A 27,052-nucleotide genomic window follows, 5' to 3' on the forward strand; every position below is an offset into this window, starting at 1 on the left:
ATGTTGCGTTTGCAGAGCCCCTGATGTACCTAACCAGTAGAAACCCTCCACAAGTGACCCCATTTTGGAAACTAGACCCCCCAAGGAACTTATGTAGATGTGTGGTGAGAACTTTGAATGCCCAAATGCTTCACAGAAGTTTAGAATGCAGAGTCGTGAAAATAAAAATTTTTTTTTTTTTCCACAAAAAAGATATTGTAGCCCCCAAGTTTTTATTTTGACAAGGTTAACAGGAGAAATTGGACTGCAATAGTTGTTGTCCAATTTATCCCGAGTACGCTGATGCGCCATATGTGGGGGTAAACCACTGTTTGGGCGCACGGCAGAGCTCGGAAGGGAAGGAGCGCCTTTTTGGAATGCAGACTTTGATAGAATGGTCTGTGGGCATTATGTTGCGATTGCAAAGCCCCTGATGTACCTAAACTGTAGTAACCCCCCACAAGTGACCCCATTTTGGAAACTAGACCCCCCAAGGAACTTATCTAGATGTGTGGTGAGAACTTTGAATGCCCAAGTGCTTCACAGAAGTTTAGAATGCAGAGTCGTGAAAATAAAAAATATTTTTTTTTTCGCAAAAAAGATATTGTAGCCCCCAAGTTTTTATTTTTGCAAGGGTAACAGGAGAAATTGGACCACGAAAGTTGTTGTCCAATTTATCCTGAGTATGCTGATGCCCCATATGTGGGGGTAACCCACTGTTTGGGCGCACGGCAGAGCTCGGAAGGGAAGGAGCGCCATTTTGGAATGCAGACTTAGATAGAATGGTCTGTGGGCGTTATGTTGCGTTTGCAGAGCCCCTGATGTACCTAAACAGTAGTAACCCCCCACAAGTGACCCCGTTTTGGAAACTAGACCCCCCCAAGGAACTTATATAGATGTGTGGTGAGAACTTTGAATGCCCAAGTGCTTCACAGAAGTTTATAATGCAGAGTCATAAAAAAAATATATATATATATTTTTCCACATAAAAGATTTTGTAGCCCCCAAGTTTTTATTTTCACAAGGGTAACAAGAGAAATTGGACCCCAGAAGTTGTTGTCCAATTTATCCCGAGTACGCTGATGCCCCATATGTGGGGGTAACCCACTGTTTGGGCGCACGGCAGAGCTCAGAAGGGAGGGAGCACCATTTGACTTTTTGAGCGCAAAATTGGCTGTCGTGTTTGGAGACCCCCTGATGTACCTAAACAGTGGAAACCCCCCAATTCTAGCTCCAACCCTAACCCCAACACACCCCTAACCCTAATCCCAACCTGATCCATAATCCTAATCACTAACCCTAACCATAATCACAACCCTTACCCCAAAACAACCCTAATGTCAACCCTAACCATAACCCTAATCAAAACCCTAAATCCAACACACCCCTAATCCTAATCTCAACCCTAACCTCAAACCTAACCCTAATTCCAATACACCCCTAATCACAACCCTAACCTTAACCCTAATCCCAAACCTAACCCTAATCCCAAGCATAACCCTAATGCCAACTCTAACTCTAACTTTAGCCCCAACCCTAGCCCTAACTTTAGCCCCAACCCTAACCCTAGCCCTAAGGCTACTTTCACACTTGCGTCGTTTGGCATTCCGTCGCAATCCGTCGTTTTGGACAAGAAACGGATCCTGCAAATGTGCCCGCAGGATGCGTTTTTTGCCCATAGACTTGCATTGCCGACGGATCGTGACGGATGGCCACACGTCGCGTCCGTCGTGCACTGGATCAGTTGTGTTTTGGCGGACCGTCGGCACAAAAAAAGTTCAATGAAATGTTTTTTTGTACGTCGCATCCGCCATTTCTGACCGCGCATGCGTGGCCGTAACTCCGCCCCTTCCTCCCCAGGACATAGATTGGGCAGCGGATGCGTTGAAAAACCACAGCTGCTGCCCACGTTGTGCACAATTTTGACAACGTGCGTCGGTATGTCGGGTCGACGCATTGCGACGGCCCCGTACCGATGTAAGTGTGAAAAAAGCCAAACCCTAAATTTAGCCCCAACCTTAACCCTAAATTTAGCCCCAACCCTACCCCTAACCCTAGCCCTAACCCTAGCCCTAACCCTACCCCTAACCCTAATTTTAGCCCCAACTGCTGTCCTCCTGCCGGCCGGCAGATGGAGACAGATGGCGGGCGCACTGCGCATGCCCCCGCCATTCTCTTCTGCCGGCGGCCAGGAGGAGCAGCAAGAGGATCCAGGGACACAGGTGAGTATGCTAGGGTCCCCGAATCCCCCTATTTCTCTGTCCTCTGATGTGCGATCACATCAGAGGACAGAGAATTACACTTTACTTTTTTTTTTTTTTTGCGGTCGCCGGTAAACAGTTAATTACCGGCGATCGCAAAACAGGGGTCGGTAAAACCGACCCCAATCATGCTCTTTGGGGTCTCGGCTACCCCCGGCAGCTGAGACCCCAAAGATTCTCGCGGGGCCGGCCGGCGGGCGCACTGCGCATGCGCCCGACATTTTGAAGATGGCGGCGCCCACCGGGAAACACGAGGAGCATCGGGGGAGATAGGTAAGTATTGGGGGGCCACCTTGGACCCCTTTTCTCTGTCCTCCGATGTGCGATCACATCGGAGGACAGAGAAATTAAAAAGAGATTGCGTTTTTTTTTTTTTTGCGATCGCCGGTAAACGGTTAATTACCGGCGATCGCAAATGCGGGGTGGGTTAAAAACCCCCCGAATCATGTTCTCTGGGGTCTCGACTACCCTCGGCAGCCGAGACCCCGGAGAAAATCCGACTCTGGGGGGCGCTATTCACTTTTTCCACAGCGCCGTTAATTAACGGCGCTGTGGTTTAAGTACCCTTAGCGGCCGCCGTTAAAAGGCGTATCGGCGGTCGCTAAGGGGTTAAATCAGCCTTTATTTACTTATTTCAGCAACCTTGACGTCCAACCACAAAATATATCAATAAAGTCACAAAAGCTATTTTCAAGTCAATGCTTCAGACAGTTTTCACAATCTTGAAGAAAAAAAAAAAAAAAGCAAAAACTTTGTTAAACCCGTCTTTCCAGGCCTGTTTCAGCATCTTTGAGCGTATAAACACTGCATATGTCCAGGAAATCAATGCAGATATTTTCAAATTAATAGTTCAAACTGTTATCGCTATATTAATGAAAAGCCGTCATATAGAGACAATAAACAGCCTATACTGACTTATTACAGCGCTACTGAATGCAGAATTACCAAGCTGTAAAAGGAAATTACTTAGCCTATTTGACGCTGTAATATAAATGTACATATATGTATTCATTTATTATGGAGCTTAGGTGCCCACAAGTTTTTAAAGATATTTTTTCAAACAAAGCTGCAAAATTATTTGGCCTCTGTAAATATAATATTTCACATTGAATTACCATGGAGGTGAATAATTCTATTCATATTATGATGGGAAATTCATCAAATGTGGTACTGGGCATGACTATTTGGGATAAAGATATATGTTCTTAAAATAATGATAAAATATGTTCCTGGACATGTGTATTTGTGATATTTCACCCATAATCCCCATACAGAACAATAATTATACCCATATTCCTATCAGAAGTAGATGAAGTATGTTCCTGGGCATGTGCATTTGTGATATTTCATCCATAATCCCCATACAGAACAATAATTATACCCATATTCCTATCAGAAGTAGATGAAGTATGTTCCTGGGCATGTGTATTTGTAATATTTCACCCATAATCCCCATACAGAACAATAGTTATACCCATATTCCTATCAGAAGTAGATGAAGTATGTTCCTGGGCATGTGTATTTGTGATATTTCACCCATAATCCCCATACAGATCAATAATTATACCCATATTCCTATCAGAAGTAGATGAAGTATGTTCCTGGGCATGTGCATTTGTGATATTTCATCCATAATCCCCATACAGAACAATAATGATACCCATATTCCTATCAGAAGTAGATGAAGTATGTTCCTGGGCATGTGTATTTGTAATATTTCACCCATAATCCCCATACAGAACAATAGATATACCCATATTCCTATCAGAAGTAGATGAAGTATGTTCCTGGGCATGTGTATTTGTGATATTTCACCCATAATCCCCATACAGAACAATAGTTATACCCATATTCCTATCAGAAGTAGATGAAGTATGTTCCTGGGCATGTGTATTTGTGATATTTCACTCATAATCCCCATACAGAACAATAATTATACCCATATTCCTATCAGAAGTAGATAAAGTATGTTCCTGGGCATGTGTATTTGTGATATTTCACCCATAATCCCCATACAGAACAATAGATATACCCATATTCCTATCAGAAGTAGATGAAATATGTTCCTGAGCATGTGTATTTGTGATATTTCACCCATAATCCCCATACAGATCAATAGTTATACCCATATTCCTATCAGAAGTAGATGAAGTATTTTCCTGAGCATGTGTATTTGTGATATTTCACCCATAATCCCCATACAGATCAATAGATATACCCATATTCCTATCAGAAGTAGATGAAGTATGTTCCTGGGCATGTGCATTTGTGATATTTCACCCATAATCCCCATACAGATCAATAGATATACCCATATTCCTATCAGAAGTAGATGAAGTATGTTCCTGAGCATGTGTATTTGTGATATTTCACCCATAATCCCCATACAGAACAATAATTATACCCATATTCCTATCAGAATTAGATGAAGTATGTTCCTGGGCATGTGTATTTGTGATATTTCACCCATAATCCCCATACAGAACAATAATTATACCCATATTCCTATCAGAAGTAGATGAAGTATGTTCCTGGGCATGTGTATTTGTGATATTTCACCCATAATCCCCATACAGAACAATAGATATACCCATATTCCTATCAGAAGTAGATGAAGTATGTTCCTGGGCATGTGTATTTGTGATATTTCACCCATAATCCCCATACAGAACAATAATTATACCCATATTCCTATCAGAAGTAGATGAAATATGTTCCTGGGCATGTGTATTTGTGATATTTCACCCATAATCCCCATACAGATCAATAGATATACCCATATTCCTATCAGAAGTAGATGAAGTATGTTCCTGGGCATGTGTATTTGTGATATTTCACCCATAATCCCCATACAGATCAATAATTATACCCATATTCCTATCAGAAGTAGATGAAATATGTTCCTGGGCATGTGTATTTGTGATATTTCACCCATAATCCCCATACAGAACAATAGTTATACCCATATTCCTATCAGAAGTAGATGAAGTATGTTCCTGGGCATGTGTATTTGTGATATTTCACCCATAATCCCCATACAGAACAATAATTATACCCATATTCCTATCAGAAGTAGATGAAATATGTTCCTGAGCATGTGTATTTGTGATATTTCACCCATAATCCACATACAGAACAATAATTATACCCATATTCCTATCAGAAGTAGATGAAGTATGTTCCTGGGCATGTGTATTTGTGATATTTCACCCATAATCCCCATACAGAACAATAGATATACCCATATTCCTATCAGAAGTAGATGAAGTATGTTCCTGGGCATGTGTATTTGTGATATTTCACCCATAATCCCCATACAGAACAATAATTATACCCATATTCCTATCAGAAGTAGATGAAGTATGTTACTGGGCATGTGTATTTGTGATATTTCACCCATAATCCTCATACAGATCAATAGATATACCCATATTCCTAGCAGAAGTAGATGAAGTATGTTCCTGGGCATGTGTATTTGTGATATTTCACCCATAATCCCCATACAGATCAATAGATATACCCATATTCCTATCAGAAGTAGATGAAGTATGTTCCTGGGCATGTGTATTTGTGATATTTCACCCATAATCCTCATACAGATCAATAGATATACCCATATTCCTAGCAGAAGTAGATGAAGTATGTTCCTGGGCATGTCTATTTGTGATATTTCACCCATAATCCCCATACAGAACAATAATTATACCCATATTCCTATCAGAAGTAGATGAAGTATGTTACTGGGCATGTGTATTTGTGATATTTCACCCATAATCCTCATACAGAACAATAGATATACCCATATTCCTATCAGAAGTAGATGAAGTATGTTCCTGGGCATGTGTATTTGTGATATTTCACCCATAATCCCCATACAGAACAATAATTATACCCATATTCCTATCAGAAGTAGATGAAATATGTTCCTGGGCATGTGTATTTGTGATATTTCACCCATAATCCCCATACAGATCAATAGATATACCCATATTCCTATCAGAAGTAGATGAAGTATGTTCCTGGGCATGTGTATTTGTGATATTTCACCCATAATCCCCATACAGAACAATAATTATACCCATATTCCTATCAGAAGTAGATGAAGTATGTTCCTGGGCATGTGTATTTGTGATATTTCACCCATAATCCCCATACAGATCAATAGATATACCCATATTCCTATCAGAAGTAGATGAAGTATGTTCCTGGGCATGTGTATTTGTGATATTTCACCCATAATCCCCATACAGATCAATAGATATACCCATATTCCTATCAGAAGTAGATTAAGTATGTTCCTGGGCATGTGTATTTGTGATATTTCACCCATAATCCCCATACAGATCAATAGTTATACCCATATTCCTATCAGAAGTAGATGAAGTATGTTCCTGAGCATGTGTATTTGTGATATTTCACCCATAATCCCCATACAGAACAATAATTATACCCATATTCCTATCAGAATTAGATGAAGTATGTTCCTGGGCATGTGTATTTGTGATATTTCACCCATAATCCCCATACAGAACAATAATTATACCCATATTCCTATCAGAATTAGATGAAGTATGTTCCTGGGCATGTGTATTTGTGATATTTCACCCATAATCCCCATACAGATCAATAGATATACCCATATTCCTATCAGAAGTAGATGAAGTATGTTCCTGAGCATGTGTATTTGTGATATTTCACCCATAATCCCCATACAGATCAATAGTTATACCCATATTCCTATCAGAAGTAGATGAAGTATGTTCCTGAGCATGTGTATTTGTGATATTTCACCCATAATCCCCATACAGAACAATAATTATACCCATATTCCTATCAGAAGTAGATGAAGTATGTTCCTGGGCATGTGTATTTGTGATATTTCACCCATAATCCCCATACAGAACAATAGATATACCCATATTCCTATCAGAAGTAGATGAAGTATGTTCCTGGGCATGTGTATTTGTGATATTTCACCCATAATCCCCATACAGAACAATAATTATACCCATATTCCTATCAGAAGTAGATGAAGTATGTTACTGGGCATGTGTATTTGTGATATTTCACCCATAATCCTCATACAGATCAATAGATATACCCATATTCCTAGCAGAAGTAGATGAAGTATGTTCCTGGGCATGTGTATTTGTGATATTTCACCCATAATCCCCATACAGATCAATAGATATACCCATATTCCTATCAGAAGTAGATGAAGTATGTTCCTGGACATGTGTATTTGTGATATTTCACCCATAATCCCCATACAGAACAATAATTATACTCATATTCCTATCAGAAGTAGATGAAGTATGTTCCTGGGCATGTGTATTTGTGATATTTCACCCATAATCCCCATACAGAACAATAATTATACCCATATTCCTATCAGAAGTAGATGAAGTATGTTCCTGGGCATGTGTATTTGTGATATTTCACCCATAATCCCCATACAGAACAATAATTATACCCATATTCCTATCAGAATTAGATGAAGTATGTTCCTGGGCATGTGTATTTGTGATATTTCACCCATAATCCCCATACAGAACAATAATTATACCCATATTCCTATCAGAATTAGATGAAGTATGTTCCTGGGCATGTGTATTTGTGATATTTCACCCATAATCCCCATACAGATCAATAGATATACCCATATTCCTATCAGAAGTAGATGAAGTATGTTCCTGAGCATGTGTATTTGTGATATTTCACCCATAATCCCCATACAGATCAATAGTTATACCCATATTCCTATCAGAAGTAGATGAAGTATGTTCCTGAGCATGTGTATTTGTGATATTTCACCCATAATCCCCATACAGAACAATAATTATACCCATATTCCTATCAGAAGTAGATGAAGTATGTTCCTGGGCATGTGTATTTGTAATATTTCACCCATAATCCCCATACAGAACAATAGTTATACCCATATTCCTATCAGAAGTAGATGAAGTATGTTCCTGGGCATGTGTATTTGTGATATTTCACCCATAATCCCCATACAGATCAATAATTATACCCATATTCCTATCAGAAGTAGATTAAATATGTTCCTGGGCATGTGTATTTGTGATATTTCACCCATAATCCCCATACAGAACAATAGTTATACCCATATTCCTATCAGAAGTAGATGAAGTATGTTCCTGGGCATGTGTATTTGTGATATTTCACCCATAATCCCCATACAGAACAATAATTATACCCATATTCCTATCAGAAGTAGATGAAATATGTTCCTGAGCATGTGTATTTGTGATATTTCACCCATAATCCCCATACAGAACAATAATTATACCCATATTCCTATCAGAAGTAGATGAAGTATGTTCCTGGGCATGTGTATTTGTGATATTTCACCCATAATCCCCATACAGAACAATAGATATACCCATATTCCTATCAGAAGTAGATGAAGTATGTTCCTGGGCATGTGTATTTGTGATATTTCACCCATAATCCCCATACAGAACAATAATTATACCCATATTCCTATCAGAAGTAGATGAAGTATGTTACTGGGCATGTGTATTTGTGATATTTCACCCATAATCCTCATACAGATCAATAGATATACCCATATTCCTAGCAGAAGTAGATGAAGTATGTTCCTGAGCATGTGTATTTGTGATATTTCACCCATAATCCCCATACAGATCAATAGATATACCCATATTCCTATCAGAAGTAGATGAAGTATGTTCCTGGGCATGTGTATTTGTGATATTTCACCCATAATCCCCATACAGATCAATAGATATACCCATATTCCTATCAGAAGTAGATGAAGTATGTTCCTGGACATGTGTATTTGTGATATTTCACCCATAATCCCCATACAGAACAATAATTATACTCATATTCCTATCAGAAGTAGATGAAGTATGTTCCTGGGCATGTGTATTTGTGATATTTCACCCATAATCCCCATACAGAACAATAATTATACTCATATTCCTATCAGAAGTAGATGAAGTATGTTCCTGGGCATGTGTATTTGTGATATTTCACCCATAATCCCCATACAGAACAATAGTTATACCCATATTCCTATCAGAAGTAGATGAAGTATGTTCCTGGGCATGTGTATTTGTGATATTTCACCCATAATCCCCATACAGAACAATAATTATACCCATATTCCTATCAGAAGTAGATGAAGTATGTTCCTGGGCATGTGTATTTGTGATATTTCACCCATAATCCCCATACAGAACAATAATTATACCCATATTCCTATCAGAAGTAGATGAAGTATGTTCCGGGGCATGTGTATTTGTGATATTTCACCCATAATCCCCATACAGAACAATAATTATACCCATATTCCTATCAGAAGTAGATGAAGTATGTTCCTGGGCATGTGTATTTGTGATATTTCACCCATAATCCTCATACAGATCAATAGATATACCCATATTCCTAGCAGAAGTAGATGAAGTATGTTCCTGGGCATGTGTATTTGTGATATTTCACCCATAATCCCCATACAGATCAATAGATATACCCATATTCCTATCAGAAGTAGATGAAGTATGTTCCGGGGCATGTGTATTTGTGATATTTCACCCATAATCCCCATACAGAACAATAATTATACCCATATTCCTATCAGAAGTAGATGAAGTATGTTCCTGGGCATGTGTATTTGTGATATTTCACCCATAATCCTCATACAGATCAATAGATATACCCATATTCCTAGCAGAAGTAGATGAAGTATGTTCCTGGGCATGTGTATTTGTGATATTTCACCCATAATCCCCATACAGATCAATAGATATACCCATATTCCTATCAGAAGTAGATGAAGTATGTTCCTGGACATGTGTATTTGTGATATTTCACCCATAATCCCCATACAGAACAATAATTATACTCATATTCCTATCAGAAGTAGATGAAGTATGTTCCTGGGCATGTGTATTTGTGATATTTCACCCATAATCCCCATACAGAACAATAATTATACCCATATTCCTATCAGAAGTAGATGAAGTATGTTCCTGGGCATGTGTATTTGTGATATTTCACCCATAATCCCCATACAGAACAATAATTATACCCATATTCCTATCAGAATTAGATGAAGTATGTTCCTGGGCATGTGTATTTGTGATATTTCACCCATAATCCCCATACAGAACAATAATTATACCCATATTCCTATCAGAATTAGATGAAGTATGTTCCTGGGCATGTGTATTTGTGATATTTCACCCATAATCCCCATACAGATCAATAGATATACCCATATTCCTATCGGAAGTAGATGAAGTATGTTCCTGAGCATGTGTATTTGTGATATTTCACCCATAATCCCCATACAGATCAATAGTTATACCCATATTCCTATCAGAAGTAGATGAAGTATGTTCCTGAGCATGTGTATTTGTGATATTTCACCCATAATCCCCATACAGAACAATAATTATACCCATATTCCTATCAGAAGTAGATGAAGTATGTTCCTGGGCATGTGTATTTGTAATATTTCACCCATAATCCCCATACAGAACAATAGTTATACCCATATTCCTATCAGAAGTAGATGAAGTATGTTCCTGGGCATGTGTATTTGTGATATTTCACCCATAATCCCCATACAGATCAATAATTATACCCATATTCCTATCAGAAGTAGATTAAATATGTTCCTGGGCATGTGTATTTGTGATATTTCACCCATAATCCCCATACAGAACAATAGTTATACCCATATTCCTATCAGAAGTAGATGAAGTATGTTCCTGGGCATGTGTATTTGTGATATTTCACCCATAATCCCCATACAGAACAATAATTATACCCATATTCCTATCAGAAGTAGATGAAATATGTTCCTGAGCATGTGTATTTGTGATATTTCACCCATAATCCCCATACAGAACAATAATTATACCCATATTCCTATCAGAAGTAGATGAAGTATGTTCCTGGGCATGTGTATTTGTGATATTTCACCCATAATCCCCATACAGAACAATAGATATACCCATATTCCTATCAGAAGTAGATGAAGTATGTTCCTGGGCATGTGTATTTGTGATATTTCACCCATAATCCCCATACAGAACAATAATTATACCCATATTCCTATCAGAAGTAGATGAAGTATGTTACTGGGCATGTGTATTTGTGATATTTCACCCATAATCCTCATACAGATCAATAGATATACCCATATTCCTAGCAGAAGTAGATGAAGTATGTTCCTGGGCATGTGTATTTGTGATATTTCACCCATAATCCCCATACAGATCAATAGATATACCCATATTCCTATCAGAAGTAGATGAAGTATGTTCCTGGACATGTGTATTTGTGATATTTCACCCATAATCCCCATACAGAACAATAATTATACTCATATTCCTATCAGAAGTAGATGAAGTATGTTCCTGGGCATGTGTATTTGTGATATTTCACCCATAATCCCCATACAGAACAATAATTATACTCATATTCCTATCAGAAGTAGATGAAGTATGTTCCTGGGCATGTGTATTTGTGATATTTCACCCATAATCCCCATACAGAACAATAGTTATACCCATATTCCTATCAGAAGTAGATGAAGTATGTTCCTGGGCATGTGTATTTGTGATATTTCACCCATAATCCCCATACAGAACAATAATTATACCCATATTCCTATCAGAAGTAGATGAAGTATGTTACTGGGCATGTGTATTTGTGATATTTCACCCATAATCCTCATACAGATCAATAGATATACCCATATTCCTAGCAGAAGTAGATGAAGTATGTTCCTGGGCATGTGTATTTGTGATATTTCACCCATAATCCCCATACAGATCAATAGATATACCCATATTCCTATCAGAAGTAGATGAAGTATGTTCCTGGGCATGTGTATTTGTGATATTTCACCCATAATCCTCATACAGATCAATAGATATACCCATATTCCTAGCAGAAGTAGATGAAGTATGTTCCTGGGCATGTCTATTTGTGATATTTCACCCATAATCCCCATACAGAACAATAATTATACCCATATTCCTATCAGAAGTAGATGAAGTATGTTACTGGGCATGTGTATTTGTGATATTTCACCCATAATCCTCATACAGAACAATAGATATACCCATATTCCTATCAGAAGTAGATGAAGTATGTTCCTGGGCATGTGTATTTGTGATATTTCACCCATAATCCCCATACAGAACAATAATTATACCCATATTCCTATCAGAAGTAGATGAAATATGTTCCTGGGCATGTGTATTTGTGATATTTCACCCATAATCCCCATACAGATCAATAGATATACCCATATTCCTATCAGAAGTAGATGAAGTATGTTCCTGGGCATGTGTATTTGTGATATTTCACCCATAATCCCCATACAGAACAATAATTATACCCATATTCCTATCAGAAGTAGATGAAGTATGTTCCTGGGCATGTGTATTTGTGATATTTCACCCATAATCCCCATACAGATCAATAGATATACCCATATTCCTATCAGAAGTAGATGAAGTATGTTCCTGGGCATGTGTATTTGTGATATTTCACCCATAATCCCCATACAGATCAATAGATATACCCATATTCCTATCAGAAGTAGATTAAGTATGTTCCTGGGCATGTGTATTTGTGATATTTCACCCATAATCCCCATACAGATCAATAGTTATACCCATATTCCTATCAGAAGTAGATGAAGTATGTTCCTGAGCATGTGTATTTGTGATATTTCACCCATAATCCCCATACAGAACAATAATTATACCCATATTCCTATCAGAATTAGATGAAGTATGTTCCTGGGCATGTGTATTTGTGATATTTCACCCATAATCCCCATACAGAACAATAATTATACCCATATTCCTATCAGAATTAGATGAAGTATGTTCCTGGGCATGTGTATTTGTGATATTTCACCCATAATCCCCATACAGATCAATAGATATACCCATATTCCTATCAGAAGTAGATGAAGTATGTTCCTGAGCATGTGTATTTGTGATATTTCACCCATAATCCCCATACAGATCAATAGTTATACCCATATTCCTATCAGAAGTAGATGAAGTATGTTCCTGAGCATGTGTATTTGTGATATTTCACCCATAATCCCCATACAGAACAATAATTATACCCATATTCCTATCAGAAGTAGATGAAGTATGTTCCTGGGCATGTGTATTTGTGATATTTCACCCATAATCCCCATACAGAACAATAGATATACCCATATTCCTATCAGAAGTAGATGAAGTATGTTCCTGGGCATGTGTATTTGTGATATTTCACCCATAATCCCCATACAGAACAATAATTATACCCATATTCCTATCAGAAGTAGATGAAGTATGTTACTGGGCATGTGTATTTGTGATATTTCACCCATAATCCTCATACAGATCAATAGATATACCCATATTCCTAGCAGAAGTAGATGAAGTATGTTCCTGGGCATGTGTATTTGTGATATTTCACCCATAATCCCCATACAGATCAATAGATATACCCATATTCCTATCAGAAGTAGATGAAGTATGTTCCTGGACATGTGTATTTGTGATATTTCACCCATAATCCCCATACAGAACAATAATTATACTCATATTCCTATCAGAAGTAGATGAAGTATGTTCCTGGGCATGTGTATTTGTGATATTTCACCCATAATCCCCATACAGAACAATAATTATACCCATATTCCTATCAGAAGTAGATGAAGTATGTTCCTGGGCATGTGTATTTGTGATATTTCACCCATAATCCCCATACAGAACAATAATTATACCCATATTCCTATCAGAATTAGATGAAGTATGTTCCTGGGCATGTGTATTTGTGATATTTCACCCATAATCCCCATACAGAACAATAATTATACCCATATTCCTATCAGAATTAGATGAAGTATGTTCCTGGGCATGTGTATTTGTGATATTTCACCCATAATCCCCATACAGATCAATAGATATACCCATATTCCTATCAGAAGTAGATGAAGTATGTTCCTGAGCATGTGTATTTGTGATATTTCACCCATAATCCCCATACAGATCAATAGTTATACCCATATTCCTATCAGAAGTAGATGAAGTATGTTCCTGAGCATGTGTATTTGTGATATTTCACCCATAATCCCCATACAGAACAATAATTATACCCATATTCCTATCAGAAGTAGATGAAGTATGTTCCTGGGCATGTGTATTTGTAATATTTCACCCATAATCCCCATACAGAACAATAGTTATACCCATATTCCTATCAGAAGTAGATGAAGTATGTTCCTGGGCATGTGTATTTGTGATATTTCACCCATAATCCCCATACAGATCAATAATTATACCCATATTCCTATCAGAAGTAGATTAAATATGTTCCTGGGCATGTGTATTTGTGATATTTCACCCATAATCCCCATACAGAACAATAGTTATACCCATATTCCTATCAGAAGTAGATGAAGTATGTTCCTGGGCATGTGTATTTGTGATATTTCACCCATAATCCCCATACAGAACAATAATTATACCCATATTCCTATCAGAAGTAGATGAAATATGTTCCTGAGCATGTGTATTTGTGATATTTCACCCATAATCCCCATACAGAACAATAATTATACCCATATTCCTATCAGAAGTAGATGAAGTATGTTCCTGGGCATGTGTATTTGTGATATTTCACCCATAATCCCCATACAGAACAATAGATATACCCATATTCCTATCAGAAGTAGATGAAGTATGTTCCTGGGCATGTGTATTTGTGATATTTCACCCATAATCCCCATACAGAACAATAATTATACCCATATTCCTATCAGAAGTAGATGAAGTATGTTACTGGGCATGTGTATTTGTGATATTTCACCCATAATCCTCATACAGATCAATAGATATACCCATATTCCTAGCAGAAGTAGATGAAGTATGTTCCTGGGCATGTGTATTTGTGATATTTCACCCATAATCCCCATACAGATCAATAGATATACCCATATTCCTATCAGAAGTAGATGAAGTATGTTCCTGGACATGTGTATTTGTGATATTTCACCCATAATCCCCATACAGAACAATAATTATACTCATATTCCTATCAGAAGTAGATGAAGTATGTTCCTGGGCATGTGTATTTGTGATATTTCACCCATAATCCCCATACAGAACAATAATTATACTCATATTCCTATCAGAAGTAGATGAAGTATGTTCCTGGGCATGTGTATTTGTGATATTTCACCCATAATCCCCATACAGAACAATAGTTATACCCATATTCCTATCAGAAGTAGATGAAGTATGTTCCTGGGCATGTGTATTTGTGATATTTCACCCATAATCCCCATACAGAACAATAATTATACCCATATTCCTATCAGAAGTAGATGAAGTATGTTCCTGGGCATGTGTATTTGTGATATTTCACCCATAATCCCCATACAGAACAATAATTATACCCATATTCCTATCAGAAGTAGATGAAGTATGTTCCGGGGCATGTGTATTTGTGATATTTCACCCATAATCCCCATACAGAACAATAATTATACCCATATTCCTATCAGAAGTAGATGAAGTATGTTCCTGGGCATGTGTATTTGTGATATTTCACCCATAATCCTCATACAGATCAATAGATATACCCATATTCCTAGCAGAAGTAGATGAAGTATGTTCCTGGGCATGTGTATTTGTGATATTTCACCCATAATCCCCATACAGATCAATAGATATACCCATATTCCTATCAGAAGTAGATGAAGTATGTTCCGGGGCATGTGTATTTGTGATATTTCACCCATAATCCCCATACAGAACAATAATTATACCCATATTCCTATCAGAAGTAGATGAAGTATGTTCCTGGGCATGTGTATTTGTGATATTTCACCCATAATCCTCATACAGATCAATAGATATACCCATATTCCTAGCAGAAGTAGATGAAGTATGTTCCTGGGCATGTGTATTTGTGATATTTCACCCATAATCCCCATACAGATCAATAGATATACCCATATTCCTATCAGAAGTAGATGAAGTATGTTCCTGGACATGTGTATTTGTGATATTTCACCCATAATCCCCATACAGAACAATAATTATACTCATATTCCTATCAGAAGTAGATGAAGTATGTTCCTGGGCATGTGTATTTGTGATATTTCACCCATAATCCCCATACAGAACAATAATTATACCCATATTCCTATCAGAAGTAGATGAAGTATGTTCCTGGGCATGTGTATTTGTGATATTTCACCCATAATCCCCATACAGAACAATAATTATACCCATATTCCTATCAGAATTAGATGAAGTATGTTCCTGGGCATGTGTATTTGTGATATTTCACCCATAATCCCCATACAGAACAATAATTATACCCATATTCCTATCAGAATTAGATGAAGTATGTTCCTGGGCATGTGTATTTGTGATATTTCACCCATAATCCCCATACAGATCAATAGATATACCCATATTCCTATCAGAAGTAGATGAAGTATGTTCCTGAGCATGTGTATTTGTGATATTTCACCCATAATCCCCATACAGATCAATAGTTATACCCATATTCCTATCAGAAGTAGATGAAGTATGTTCCTGAGCATGTGTATTTGTGATATTTCACCCATAATCCCCATACAGAACAATAATTATACCCATATTCCTATCAGAAGTAGATGAAGTATGTTCCTGGGCATGTGTATTTGTAATATTTCACCCATAATCCCCATACAGAACAATAGTTATACCCATATTCCTATCAGAAGTAGATGAAGTATGTTCCTGGGCATGTGTATTTGTGATATTTCACCCATAATCCCCATACAGATCAATAATTATACCCATATTCCTATCAGAAGTAGATTAAATATGTTCCTGGGCATGTGTATTTGTGATATTTCACCCATAATCCCCATACAGAACAATAGTTATACCCATATTCCTATCAGAAGTAGATGAAGTATGTTCCTGGGCATGTGTATTTGTGATATTTCACCCATAATCCCCATACAGAACAATAATTATACCCATATTCCTATCAGAAGTAGATGAAATATGTTCCTGAGCATGTGTATTTGTGATATTTCACCCATAATCCCCATACAGAACAATAATTATACCCATATTCCTATCAGAAGTAGATGAAGTATGTTCCTGGGCATGTGTATTTGTGATATTTCACCCATAATCCCCATACAGAACAATAGATATACCCATATTCCTATCAGAAGTAGATGAAGTATGTTCCTGGGCATGTGTATTTGTGATATTTCACCCATAATCCCCATACAGAACAATAATTATACCCATATTCCTATCAGAAGTAGATGAAGTATGTTACTGGGCATGTGTATTTGTGATATTTCACCCATAATCCTCATACAGATCAATAGATATACCCATATTCCTAGCAGAAGTAGATGAAGTATGTTCCTGGGCATGTGTATTTGTGATATTTCACCCATAATCCCCATACAGATCAATAGATATACCCATATTCCTATCAGAAGTAGATGAAGTATGTTCCTGGACATGTGTATTTGTGATATTTCACCCATAATCCCCATACAGAACAATAATTATACTCATATTCCTATCAGAAGTAGATGAAGTATGTTCCTGGGCATGTGTATTTGTGATATTTCACCCATAATCCCCATACAGAACAATAATTATACTCATATTCCTATCAGAAGTAGATGAAGTATGTTCCTGGGCATGTGTATTTGTGATATTTCACCCATAATCCCCATACAGAACAATAGTTATACCCATATTCCTATCAGAAGTAGATGAAGTATGTTCCTGGGCATGTGTATTTGTGATATTTCACCCATAATCCCCATACAGAACAATAATTATACCCATATTCCTATCAGAAGTAGATGAAGTATGTTCCTGGGCATGTGTATTTGTGATATTTCACCCATAATCCCCATACAGAACAATAATTATACCCATATTCCTATCAGAAGTAGATGAAGTATGTTCCGGGGCATGTGTATTTGTGATATTTCACCCATAATCCCCATACAGAACAATAATTATACCCATATTCCTATCAGAAGTAGATGAAGTATGTTCCTGGGCATGTGTATTTGTGATATTTCACCCATAATCCTCATACAGATCAATAGATATACCCATATTCCTAGCAGAAGTAGATGAAGTATGTTCCTGGGCATGTGTATTTGTGATATTTCACCCATAATCCCCATACAGATCAATAGATATACCCATATTCCTATCAGAAGTAGATGAAGTATGTTCCGGGGCATGTGTATTTGTGATATTTCACCCATAATCCCCATACAGAACAATAATTATACCCATATTCCTATCAGAAGTAGATGAAGTATGTTCCTGGGCATGTGTATTTGTGATATTTCACCCATAATCCTCATACAGATCAATAGATATACCCATATTCCTAGCAGAAGTAGATGAAGTATGTTCCTGGGCATGTGTATTTGTGATATTTCACCCATAATCCCCATACAGATCAATAGATATACCCATATTCCTATCAGAAGTAGATGAAGTATGTTCCTGGACATGTGTATTTGTGATATTTCACCCATAATCCCCATACAGAACAATAATTATACTCATATTCCTATCAGAAGTAGATGAAGTATGTTCCTGGGCATGTGTATTTGTGATATTTCACCCATAATCCCCATACAGAACAATAATTATACCCATATTCCTATCAGAAGTAGATGAAGTATGTTCCTGGGCATGTGTATTTGTGATATTTCACCCATAATCCCCATACAGAACAATAATTATACCCATATTCCTATCAGAATTAGATGAAGTATGTTCCTGGGCATGTGTATTTGTGATATTTCACCCATAATCCCCATACAGAACAATAATTATACCCATATTCCTATCAGAATTAGATGAAGTATGTTCCTGGGCATGTGTATTTGTGATATTTCACCCATAATCCCCATACAGATCAATAGATATACCCATATTCCTATCAGAAGTAGATGAAGTATGTTCCTGAGCATGTGTATTTGTGATATTTCACCCATAATCCCCATACAGATCAATAGTTATACCCATATTCCTATCAGAAGTAGATGAAGTATGTTCCTGAGCATGTGTATTTGTGATATTTCACCCATAATCCCCATACAGAACAATAATTATACCCATATTCCTATCAGAAGTAGATGAAGTATGTTCCTGGGCATGTGTATTTGTAATATTTCACCCATAATCCCCATACAGAACAATAGTTATACCCATATTCCTATCAGAAGTAGATGAAGTATGTTCCTGGGCATGTGTATTTGTGATATTTCACCCATAATCCCCATACAGATCAATAATTATACCCATATTCCTATCAGAAGTAGATTAAATATGTTCCTGGGCATGTGTATTTGTGATATTTCACCCATAATCCCCATACAGAACAATAGTTATACCCATATTCCTATCAGAAGTAGATGAAGTATGTTCCTGGGCATGTGTATTTGTGATATTTCACCCATAATCCCCATACAGAACAATAATTATACCCATATTCCTATCAGAAGTAGATGAAATATGTTCCTGAGCATGTGTATTTGTGATATTTCACCCATAATCCCCATACAGAACAATAATTATACCCATATTCCTATCAGAAGTAGATGAAGTATGTTCCTGGGCATGTGTATTTGTGATATTTCACCCATAATCCCCATACAGAACAATAGATATACCCATATTCCTATCAGAAGTAGATGAAGTATGTTCCTGGGCATGTGTATTTGTGATATTTCACCCATAATCCCCATACAGAACAATAATTATACCCATATTCCTATCAGAAGTAGATGAAGTATGTTACTGGGCATGTGTATTTGTGATATTTCACCCATAATCCTCATACAGATCAATAGATATACCCATATTCCTAGCAGAAGTAGATGAAGTATGTTCCTGGGCATGTGTATTTGTGATATTTCACCCATAATCCCCATACAGATCAATAGATATACCCATATTCCTATCAGAAGTAGATGAAGTATGTTCCTGGACATGTGTATTTGTGATATTTCACCCATAATCCCCATACAGAACAATAATTATACTCATATTCCTATCAGAAGTAGATGAAGTATGTTCCTGGGCATGTGTATTTGTGATATTTCACCCATAATCCCCATACAGAACAATAATTATACTCATATTCCTATCAGAAGTAGATGAAGTATGTTCCTGGGCATGTGTATTTGTGATATTTCACCCATAATCCCCATACAGAACAATAGTTATACCCATATTCCTATCAGAAGTAGATGAAGTATGTTCCTGGGCATGTGTATTTGTGATATTTCACCCATAATCCCCATACAGATCAATAGATATACCCATATTCCTATCAGAAGTAGATGAAGTATGTTCCGGGGCATGTGTATTTGTGATATTTCACCCATAATCCCCATACAGAACAATAATTATACCCATATTCCTATCAGAAGTAGATGAAGTATGTTCCTGGGCATGTGTATTTGTGATATTTCACCCATAATCCTCATACAGATCAATAGATATACCCATATTCCTAGCAGAAGTAGATGAAGTATGTTCCTGGGCATGTCTATTTGTGATATTTCACCCATAATCCCCATACAGAACAATAGTTATACCCATATTCCTATGAGATGTTGATGAGATATATCACCAGGCGTGTGAAACCCGATATTCTACACATAATCCCATATAGTTACAATCTTTTTTCCCTGGTTCTATTATTAAACTTTAATCCAGCCCTGTGGATGTTCTGATTCATTTAAGTATTTCCATTGAATTCCTTTCTTGCTATATTACAAGAAGTCATTTCCTGGGCTGCATTTGTAAAATGTGCTGCCATCTAGTGGTCGAGCCTAGTATTGCAGCCCATCATCCCATCATCCCATAATCCCAATATGCAGTTTAGTCCGTCCCCTCATTCCCTTGTACAAGGGTCCTTGGTGCAGCTCCTCGGTCCTCTTCTCACAAGGCTCGATGGCGCAGCTCTTCGGTCCTCTCCTCACACGGGTCCCTGGCGCAGCTCCTCTCCTCACACGGGTCCCTGGTGCAGCTCCTCGGTCCTCTCCTCACACGGGTCCCCGGCGCGGCTCCTCGGTCCTCTCCTCACACGGGTCCCCGGCGCGGCTCCTCGGTCCTCTCCTCACACGGGTCCCTGGCGCAGCTCCTCGGTCCTCTCCTCACACGGGTCCCTGGCGCGGCTCCTCGGTCCTCTCCTCACACGGGTCCCTGGCGCGGCTCCTCGGTCCTCTCCTCACACGGGTCCCCGGCGCGGCTCCTCGGTCCTCTCCTCACACGGGTCCCCGGCGCGGCTCCTCGGTCCTCTCCTCACACGGGTCCCCGGCGCGGCTCCTCGGTCCTCTCCTCACACGGGTCCCCGGCGCGGCTCCTCGGTCCTCTCCTCACACGGGTCCCTGGCGCAGCTCCTCGGTCCTCTCCTCACACGGGTCCCCGGCGCGGCTCCTCGGTCCTCTCCTCACACGGGTCCCCGGCGCGGCTCCTCGGTCCTCTCCTCACACGGGTCCCTGGCGCAGCTCCTCGGTCCTCTCCTCACACGGGTCCCCGGCGCAGCTCCTCGGTCCTCTCCTCACACGGGTCCCCGGCGCGGCTCCTCGGTCCTCTCCTCACACGGGTCCCCGGCGCAGCTCCTCGGTCCTCTCCTCACACGGGTCCCTGGCGCGGCTCCTCGGTCCTCTCCTCACACGGGTCCCTGGCGCAGCTCCTCGGTCCTCTCCTCACACGGGTCCCTGGCGCAGCTCCTCGGTCCTCTCCTCACACGGGTCCCTGGCGCAGCTCCTCGGTCCTCTCCTCACACGGGTCCCCGGCGCGGCTCCTCGGTCCTCTCCTCACACGGGTCCCTGGCGCAGCTCCTCGGTCCTCTCCTCACACGGGTCCCTGGCGCAGCTCCTCGGTCCTCTCCTCACACGGGTCCCCGGCGCGGCTCCTCGGTCCTCTCCTCACACGGGTCCCTGGCGCAGCTCCTCGGTCCTCTCCTCACACGGGTCCCCGGCGCAGCTCCTCGGTCCTCTCCTCACACGGGTCCCCGGCGCAGCTCCTCGGTCCTCTCCTCACACGGGTCCCCGGCGCAGCTCCTCGGTCCTCTCCTCACACGGGTCCCCGGCGCAGCTCCTCGGTCCTCTCCTCACACGGGTCCCTGGCGCAGCTCCTCGGTCCTCCCCTCACACGGGTCCCCGGTGCTGCAGCCTCAGCATAACGCAACTTCCTGAAATCGGATCATCTTCGGTGGACTAAACGAGGCCCCGCCCCTTTCCTGTGACATCATACTTTCAAGGAATCACTCCTCCCCCACAAGAAATCAACTTTAGTCTAGACGCTACCGTCACCGTGCCGGGATGAAGGCTGCCGAGCAGTGAGGGGACCGGAGCCCCGGTAGCGCCATGCCGAGCAGATAGCCCCGGACTCCGCTTCCTTATGGCGCCCCCCACCCTGAGGCGCATCCGTTCCGCTCCCCGGCTCCGCGGACACAGCACCCTGCTGCCCTCCATGCTGATGTTCGGGGTGATCGTGGCCTCCAGCGGGCTGCTGCTGATGATAGAGCGCGGCATCCTGGCCGAGGTGAAGACCCCTCCTCCCCGCGGGGACGTGGCGTGGCGGACACACAGCCGGGAGCCGGAGGAGCAGCAGACCCTGCGGGAGATCCGGAACCGGACGCTGCGGCGGGCGTGCGGGCAGCAGGACGTGGCGCGCAGTGTGTGGGCGCTGCCCCCGGGCCCGCGGCGGACTCTGCTCCGACACATCATCGTCAACGACAAGTACAAGCTGCTGTACTGCTACGTGCCCAAGGTGGCGTGCTCCAACTGGAAGCGGGTGCTGAAGGTGCTGGACGGCCGCCTGGACAGTGTGGACGCCCGCCTCAAGATGGATCACCGCAGCGACCTGGTGTTCCTGGCCGACCTGTCTGCCGAGCAGATCCGCCACCGCCTGCAGCACTACTACAAGGTCCTGTTCGTGCGGGAGCCCCTGGAGCGGCTGCTGTCCGCCTACAGGAACAAGTTCGGGGAGATCAAGGAGTACCAGCAGCGGTACGGCCTGGAGATCGTGCGCCGGTACCGCCAGCAGCCGCCCGCCGCCGCATCCAAGGGGGACGACGTCACCTTCTCCGAGTTCCTGCGGTACCTGCTGGACGAGGATGAGGAGAAGATGAACGAGCACTGGATGCCCATCTACCAGCTGTGCCAGCCCTGCGCCGTGCCCTACGACTTCATCGGCACCTACGAGCGGCTGCGGGAGGACGCCAACCGGGTGCTGGACGTCATCGGCGCCCCCGCATACATCCAGTTCCCGGAGAGGCAGGCCTGGTACAAGCCAGTGAGCAGGGAGACCCTGCAGTACTACCTGTGCAACACCCCGCAGGGGCTGGTCCGGGAGCTGCTGCCCAAGTACATCATGGACTACTCCTTGTTCGCCTACACCCTGCCCAATATCACCAGTGAGTACTGCAGGCAGTGAGGGGGCGGCGGGGGTCCTCCTCGGTGCAGGCAGTAAAATCTACCAAGCTGTAGGGTATTAAAACTTGCAGATGGTAAGCTCTTGCGGTGGACAGGCGGCAGGGTCCTGCAGTCGGCGGTATCTTGGCAGGGTCTTTTCACACTTTGTAAGGTCTTGCTGCTGGGTTTTTAGGGGGGGGCAGGCAGCGAGGTTTTGCAGGTGGCGGGGTCTTGCGGCGGGTCTCACTGCGGGACTGTCAGCGGGGTCTTGTATGGGGGCAGGCGGCGAGGTCTTGTGGCGGGTCTCACTGCGGGGTGGTCAATGGACTCTTGTAGAGGGCAGGGCTCTGTGGCATGTCTTCCGCAGCCTGCCCCGTCTTCCGCGGCCTGCCCCGTCTTCCGCGCCCTGCCCCGCTGCAGGACTTTTCCGCCCTCCATCCTGAGGTCTTTGTACATGAGATCCAGTCTTACATTTCATCATCGTTAGGCTACGTTCAGATTAGCGTTTCCCGACGCTGCGTCGGGCGACGCACGCGTCATGCGCCCCTATGTTTAACATGGGGGACGCATGCGTTTTTCTTGTTGCGTTTTCCGACACGTGCGTCGTTTTTGACGCAAGCGTCGGACGCAAGAAAATGCAACAAGTTGCATTTTTCTTGCGTCCGATTTTCATCAAAAAACGACGCACGCGTCGCAAAACGCAGCGTTTTTGCGTGCGTTTGCACGCGTTTTTTCGTGCATTGCGTCGCCGACGCAGCGGCGCGCAACGCTAATCTGAACGTAGCCTTAGTGTAACAGTCTCCAGTGGACACACACGTTCTGTGCACTAGTGGGCGTATGACGTCACTATCTATGCAAGAGGAAACCGCTTCCTCTACAAGTATTATTGGGGTGTATGAAGGGGCGCCGCCTGGCCCCCTGCACACGCTGTTTACGTGGTGACACTTCTCTGGAACCTCTTTTGTATTTGATCTTTTGCACTTTTTCATTGTAACCAAAGATTTTGTACTGACCCCAAACAAGGAGAACACTTGCCCCCACCCTATTATTGGGCATTCTCTTCAGTGAAGTGTTTTTCTATGTGGATTCCTTGTATGCTGCTTCGCTCCCCGGGGTGGGGGAGGGGGTGGGTTATACTGGACAAGCCCCTATGTGCCACCACCGCCATGGACCTGGCTGTTAACCCATTCAGCCCTTGGACAGCTACAGGAATGAGACAATTGCTTCTGATGATTTCTAACATTTTCTAGGAGCGTTTTATAAAATCATTTTATTTTAAAAGAATTGATGTTTTGTGCCTTTTGATTTAGAAAAATGGTGATTGTGCGGGGGAGGGGGTAAAATAACACCATGCATGCATTGCAGATTATTCATATCTACTTTGGCGCAGCATAGGAAGCACAGCACTCGCTTCTTCATGCCGTGCGTCTCACCATTATTCCTACTCCAGTCCTTGCTGGAGTTAGTGAATGCTGCGTCCTCGCCACGTTCCATCCACCTTAACGGTGCTCCGTGAAAATGGCGTGAGTGCTAAAAGTCGCATCATTTTAGTACGGCCTCTAAAATCATGTGACTTAATGAAGATTTTCATGCCGTAAAAGCTTTTGATGAATGGGACCCACATTCTACAAACACTGGCAGGGCCTGATGGGGGTCCAGTGACTGCAGTCCTGAGAGCCATCATTAGGCCCCCCGTCTGCTTTGACAATCCTTCGACATCCTGTAATTGCACAAGGGCGACACTTCTTCAACCCAAACCCTTTAGGTGCAGCGGCTGCAATTGACAGCGACATCTAAGGGGTTAAGCAGCAAAGGTCGGCATTCACTCCAATCTCTGACGTATGAAAAAAGTATCTCATCCCGTACAATGAGCATGAAAGGTAAAACTAGACCAGATTGTGTTCTCAGGGGTTAATGATGTCCGCCAGTTGTGCACTCGTCTCCTATTTTTCAGAATTTATCTTCCTCTTTTTCTCCTTCACCCCATACAGCTACCGAATAAAGTGAAACTTTTTTTTTTGGAACTTGTTTTCCTGTGATGAGTCTGCAAATAATATTTTGCAGAATCAAACATTTTTTTCATTTAAGATCCTCTCTACTTACACAATCCGACTTTTATAGATCACTTTTTTTCAAGTTTCTTTTCCTTTGGGGCTTCCCTTTGCTCTTTAAAGGGAACCTGTCACCAGTTTTTTTGCCTCTCAACTAAAAATATCATCGAATAGAGTGTGAGCTATACATTCCCCAACTACTTGTGAAACCCCCCGGCTCCCCATGAATCCCCCATAAGAACCTTTTGTATTTCTCCTGCGCTGTATGGAAATATCCTCGGTCCAATGGGCATTGGTTCTGGCCCCTCTCCCCACCCCAAATCGGTGTGCTGTACGCATTCCGTTCTGTGAATAGTATTGTTCGTGTACAGGTCCGCGCATGCACCTTCAAATTGCCTTCTCCGCGTGTGTAGTATGCTTTGCCCAACTGCGGGCAAATCCGAAAAGCATTAGTGCGCATGCTCCGGAAGTACCATGTCCCTGAAGTCTTTCGCTGTGTGCCAGGATGTAGTTTACCAGAGTATGCGCATTAATGCTTTGCCCGCAGTTGGGCAAAGCATACTGCGCAGGAGGCAATTTAAAGGCGCATGCGCCGGACCTGTACGCGAACAATGCTATTCAGAACGGAATGCTTACAGCACGCCGATTTGGGGTGGGGAGAGGGGTCAGAACCAACGCCCATTGGACCAGACCGAGGATATTTCCATACAGCGCGAGAGAAATATAAAAGGTTCTTATGGGGGATTCATGGGGGGGTTTCACAAGTAGTTGGGGAATGTATAGCCCACACTCTTATTAGATGATATTTTTAGTTGATAGGCAAAAAAAAAAAAAGGTGTCAGGTACCCTTTAAAGGGAACCTGTCAGTAGGATTGTGCACAGTAAACTACAGACACTATCAGGTTGGCGCTGTTATACTGATAAGGCTGGGGTCACACTTGCGAGTGTAATGCGAGAAACTCGCACATCAATGCCCCTGGCACTGCTGCCGGCACTCGGACCAGAGCGTGCGGCTGCATAGAAATACATGCAGCTGCACGCTCCGATCCCACGAGTGCCTTCGGCAGTGTCGGGTATTGATGCATGAGTTTCTGGCATTACACTCGCAAGTGTGACCCCAGCCTTAAAATGATACCTGGTGATGAAATCCGTCTTGTGGTTGTTAATCTTTATTTTCAGTTTTGAGGTAGTAATGCTCGTGTTCTGCGGTGCAGCCTGTGGGGGGGTCTTTATGTGGTGCTCTGATTAGGCAT

At 41.6% G+C, this 27,052-nt stretch overlaps 1 protein-coding gene across 1 annotated transcript; it reads left to right on the forward strand.

The window, feature by feature from the left end:
• Nucleotides 1–22,581: 22,581 nt before the first annotated feature.
• CHST14 (carbohydrate sulfotransferase 14) lies at nt 22,582–25,032 on the forward strand. The gene has a single exon (XM_069729667.1). The coding sequence runs from the start codon at nt 22,733–22,735 to the stop codon at nt 23,768–23,770; it is 1,038 nt and encodes a 345-aa protein (XP_069585768.1). The 5' UTR covers nt 22,582–22,732; the 3' UTR covers nt 23,771–25,032.
• The last annotated feature ends 2,020 nt before the right edge of the window (nt 25,033–27,052 follow it).

Source organism: Ranitomeya imitator, chromosome 1, assembly GCF_032444005.1.
Source record: "Ranitomeya imitator isolate aRanImi1 chromosome 1, aRanImi1.pri, whole genome shotgun sequence".
Lineage (NCBI taxonomy): Eukaryota > Metazoa > Chordata > Amphibia > Anura > Dendrobatidae > Ranitomeya > Ranitomeya imitator.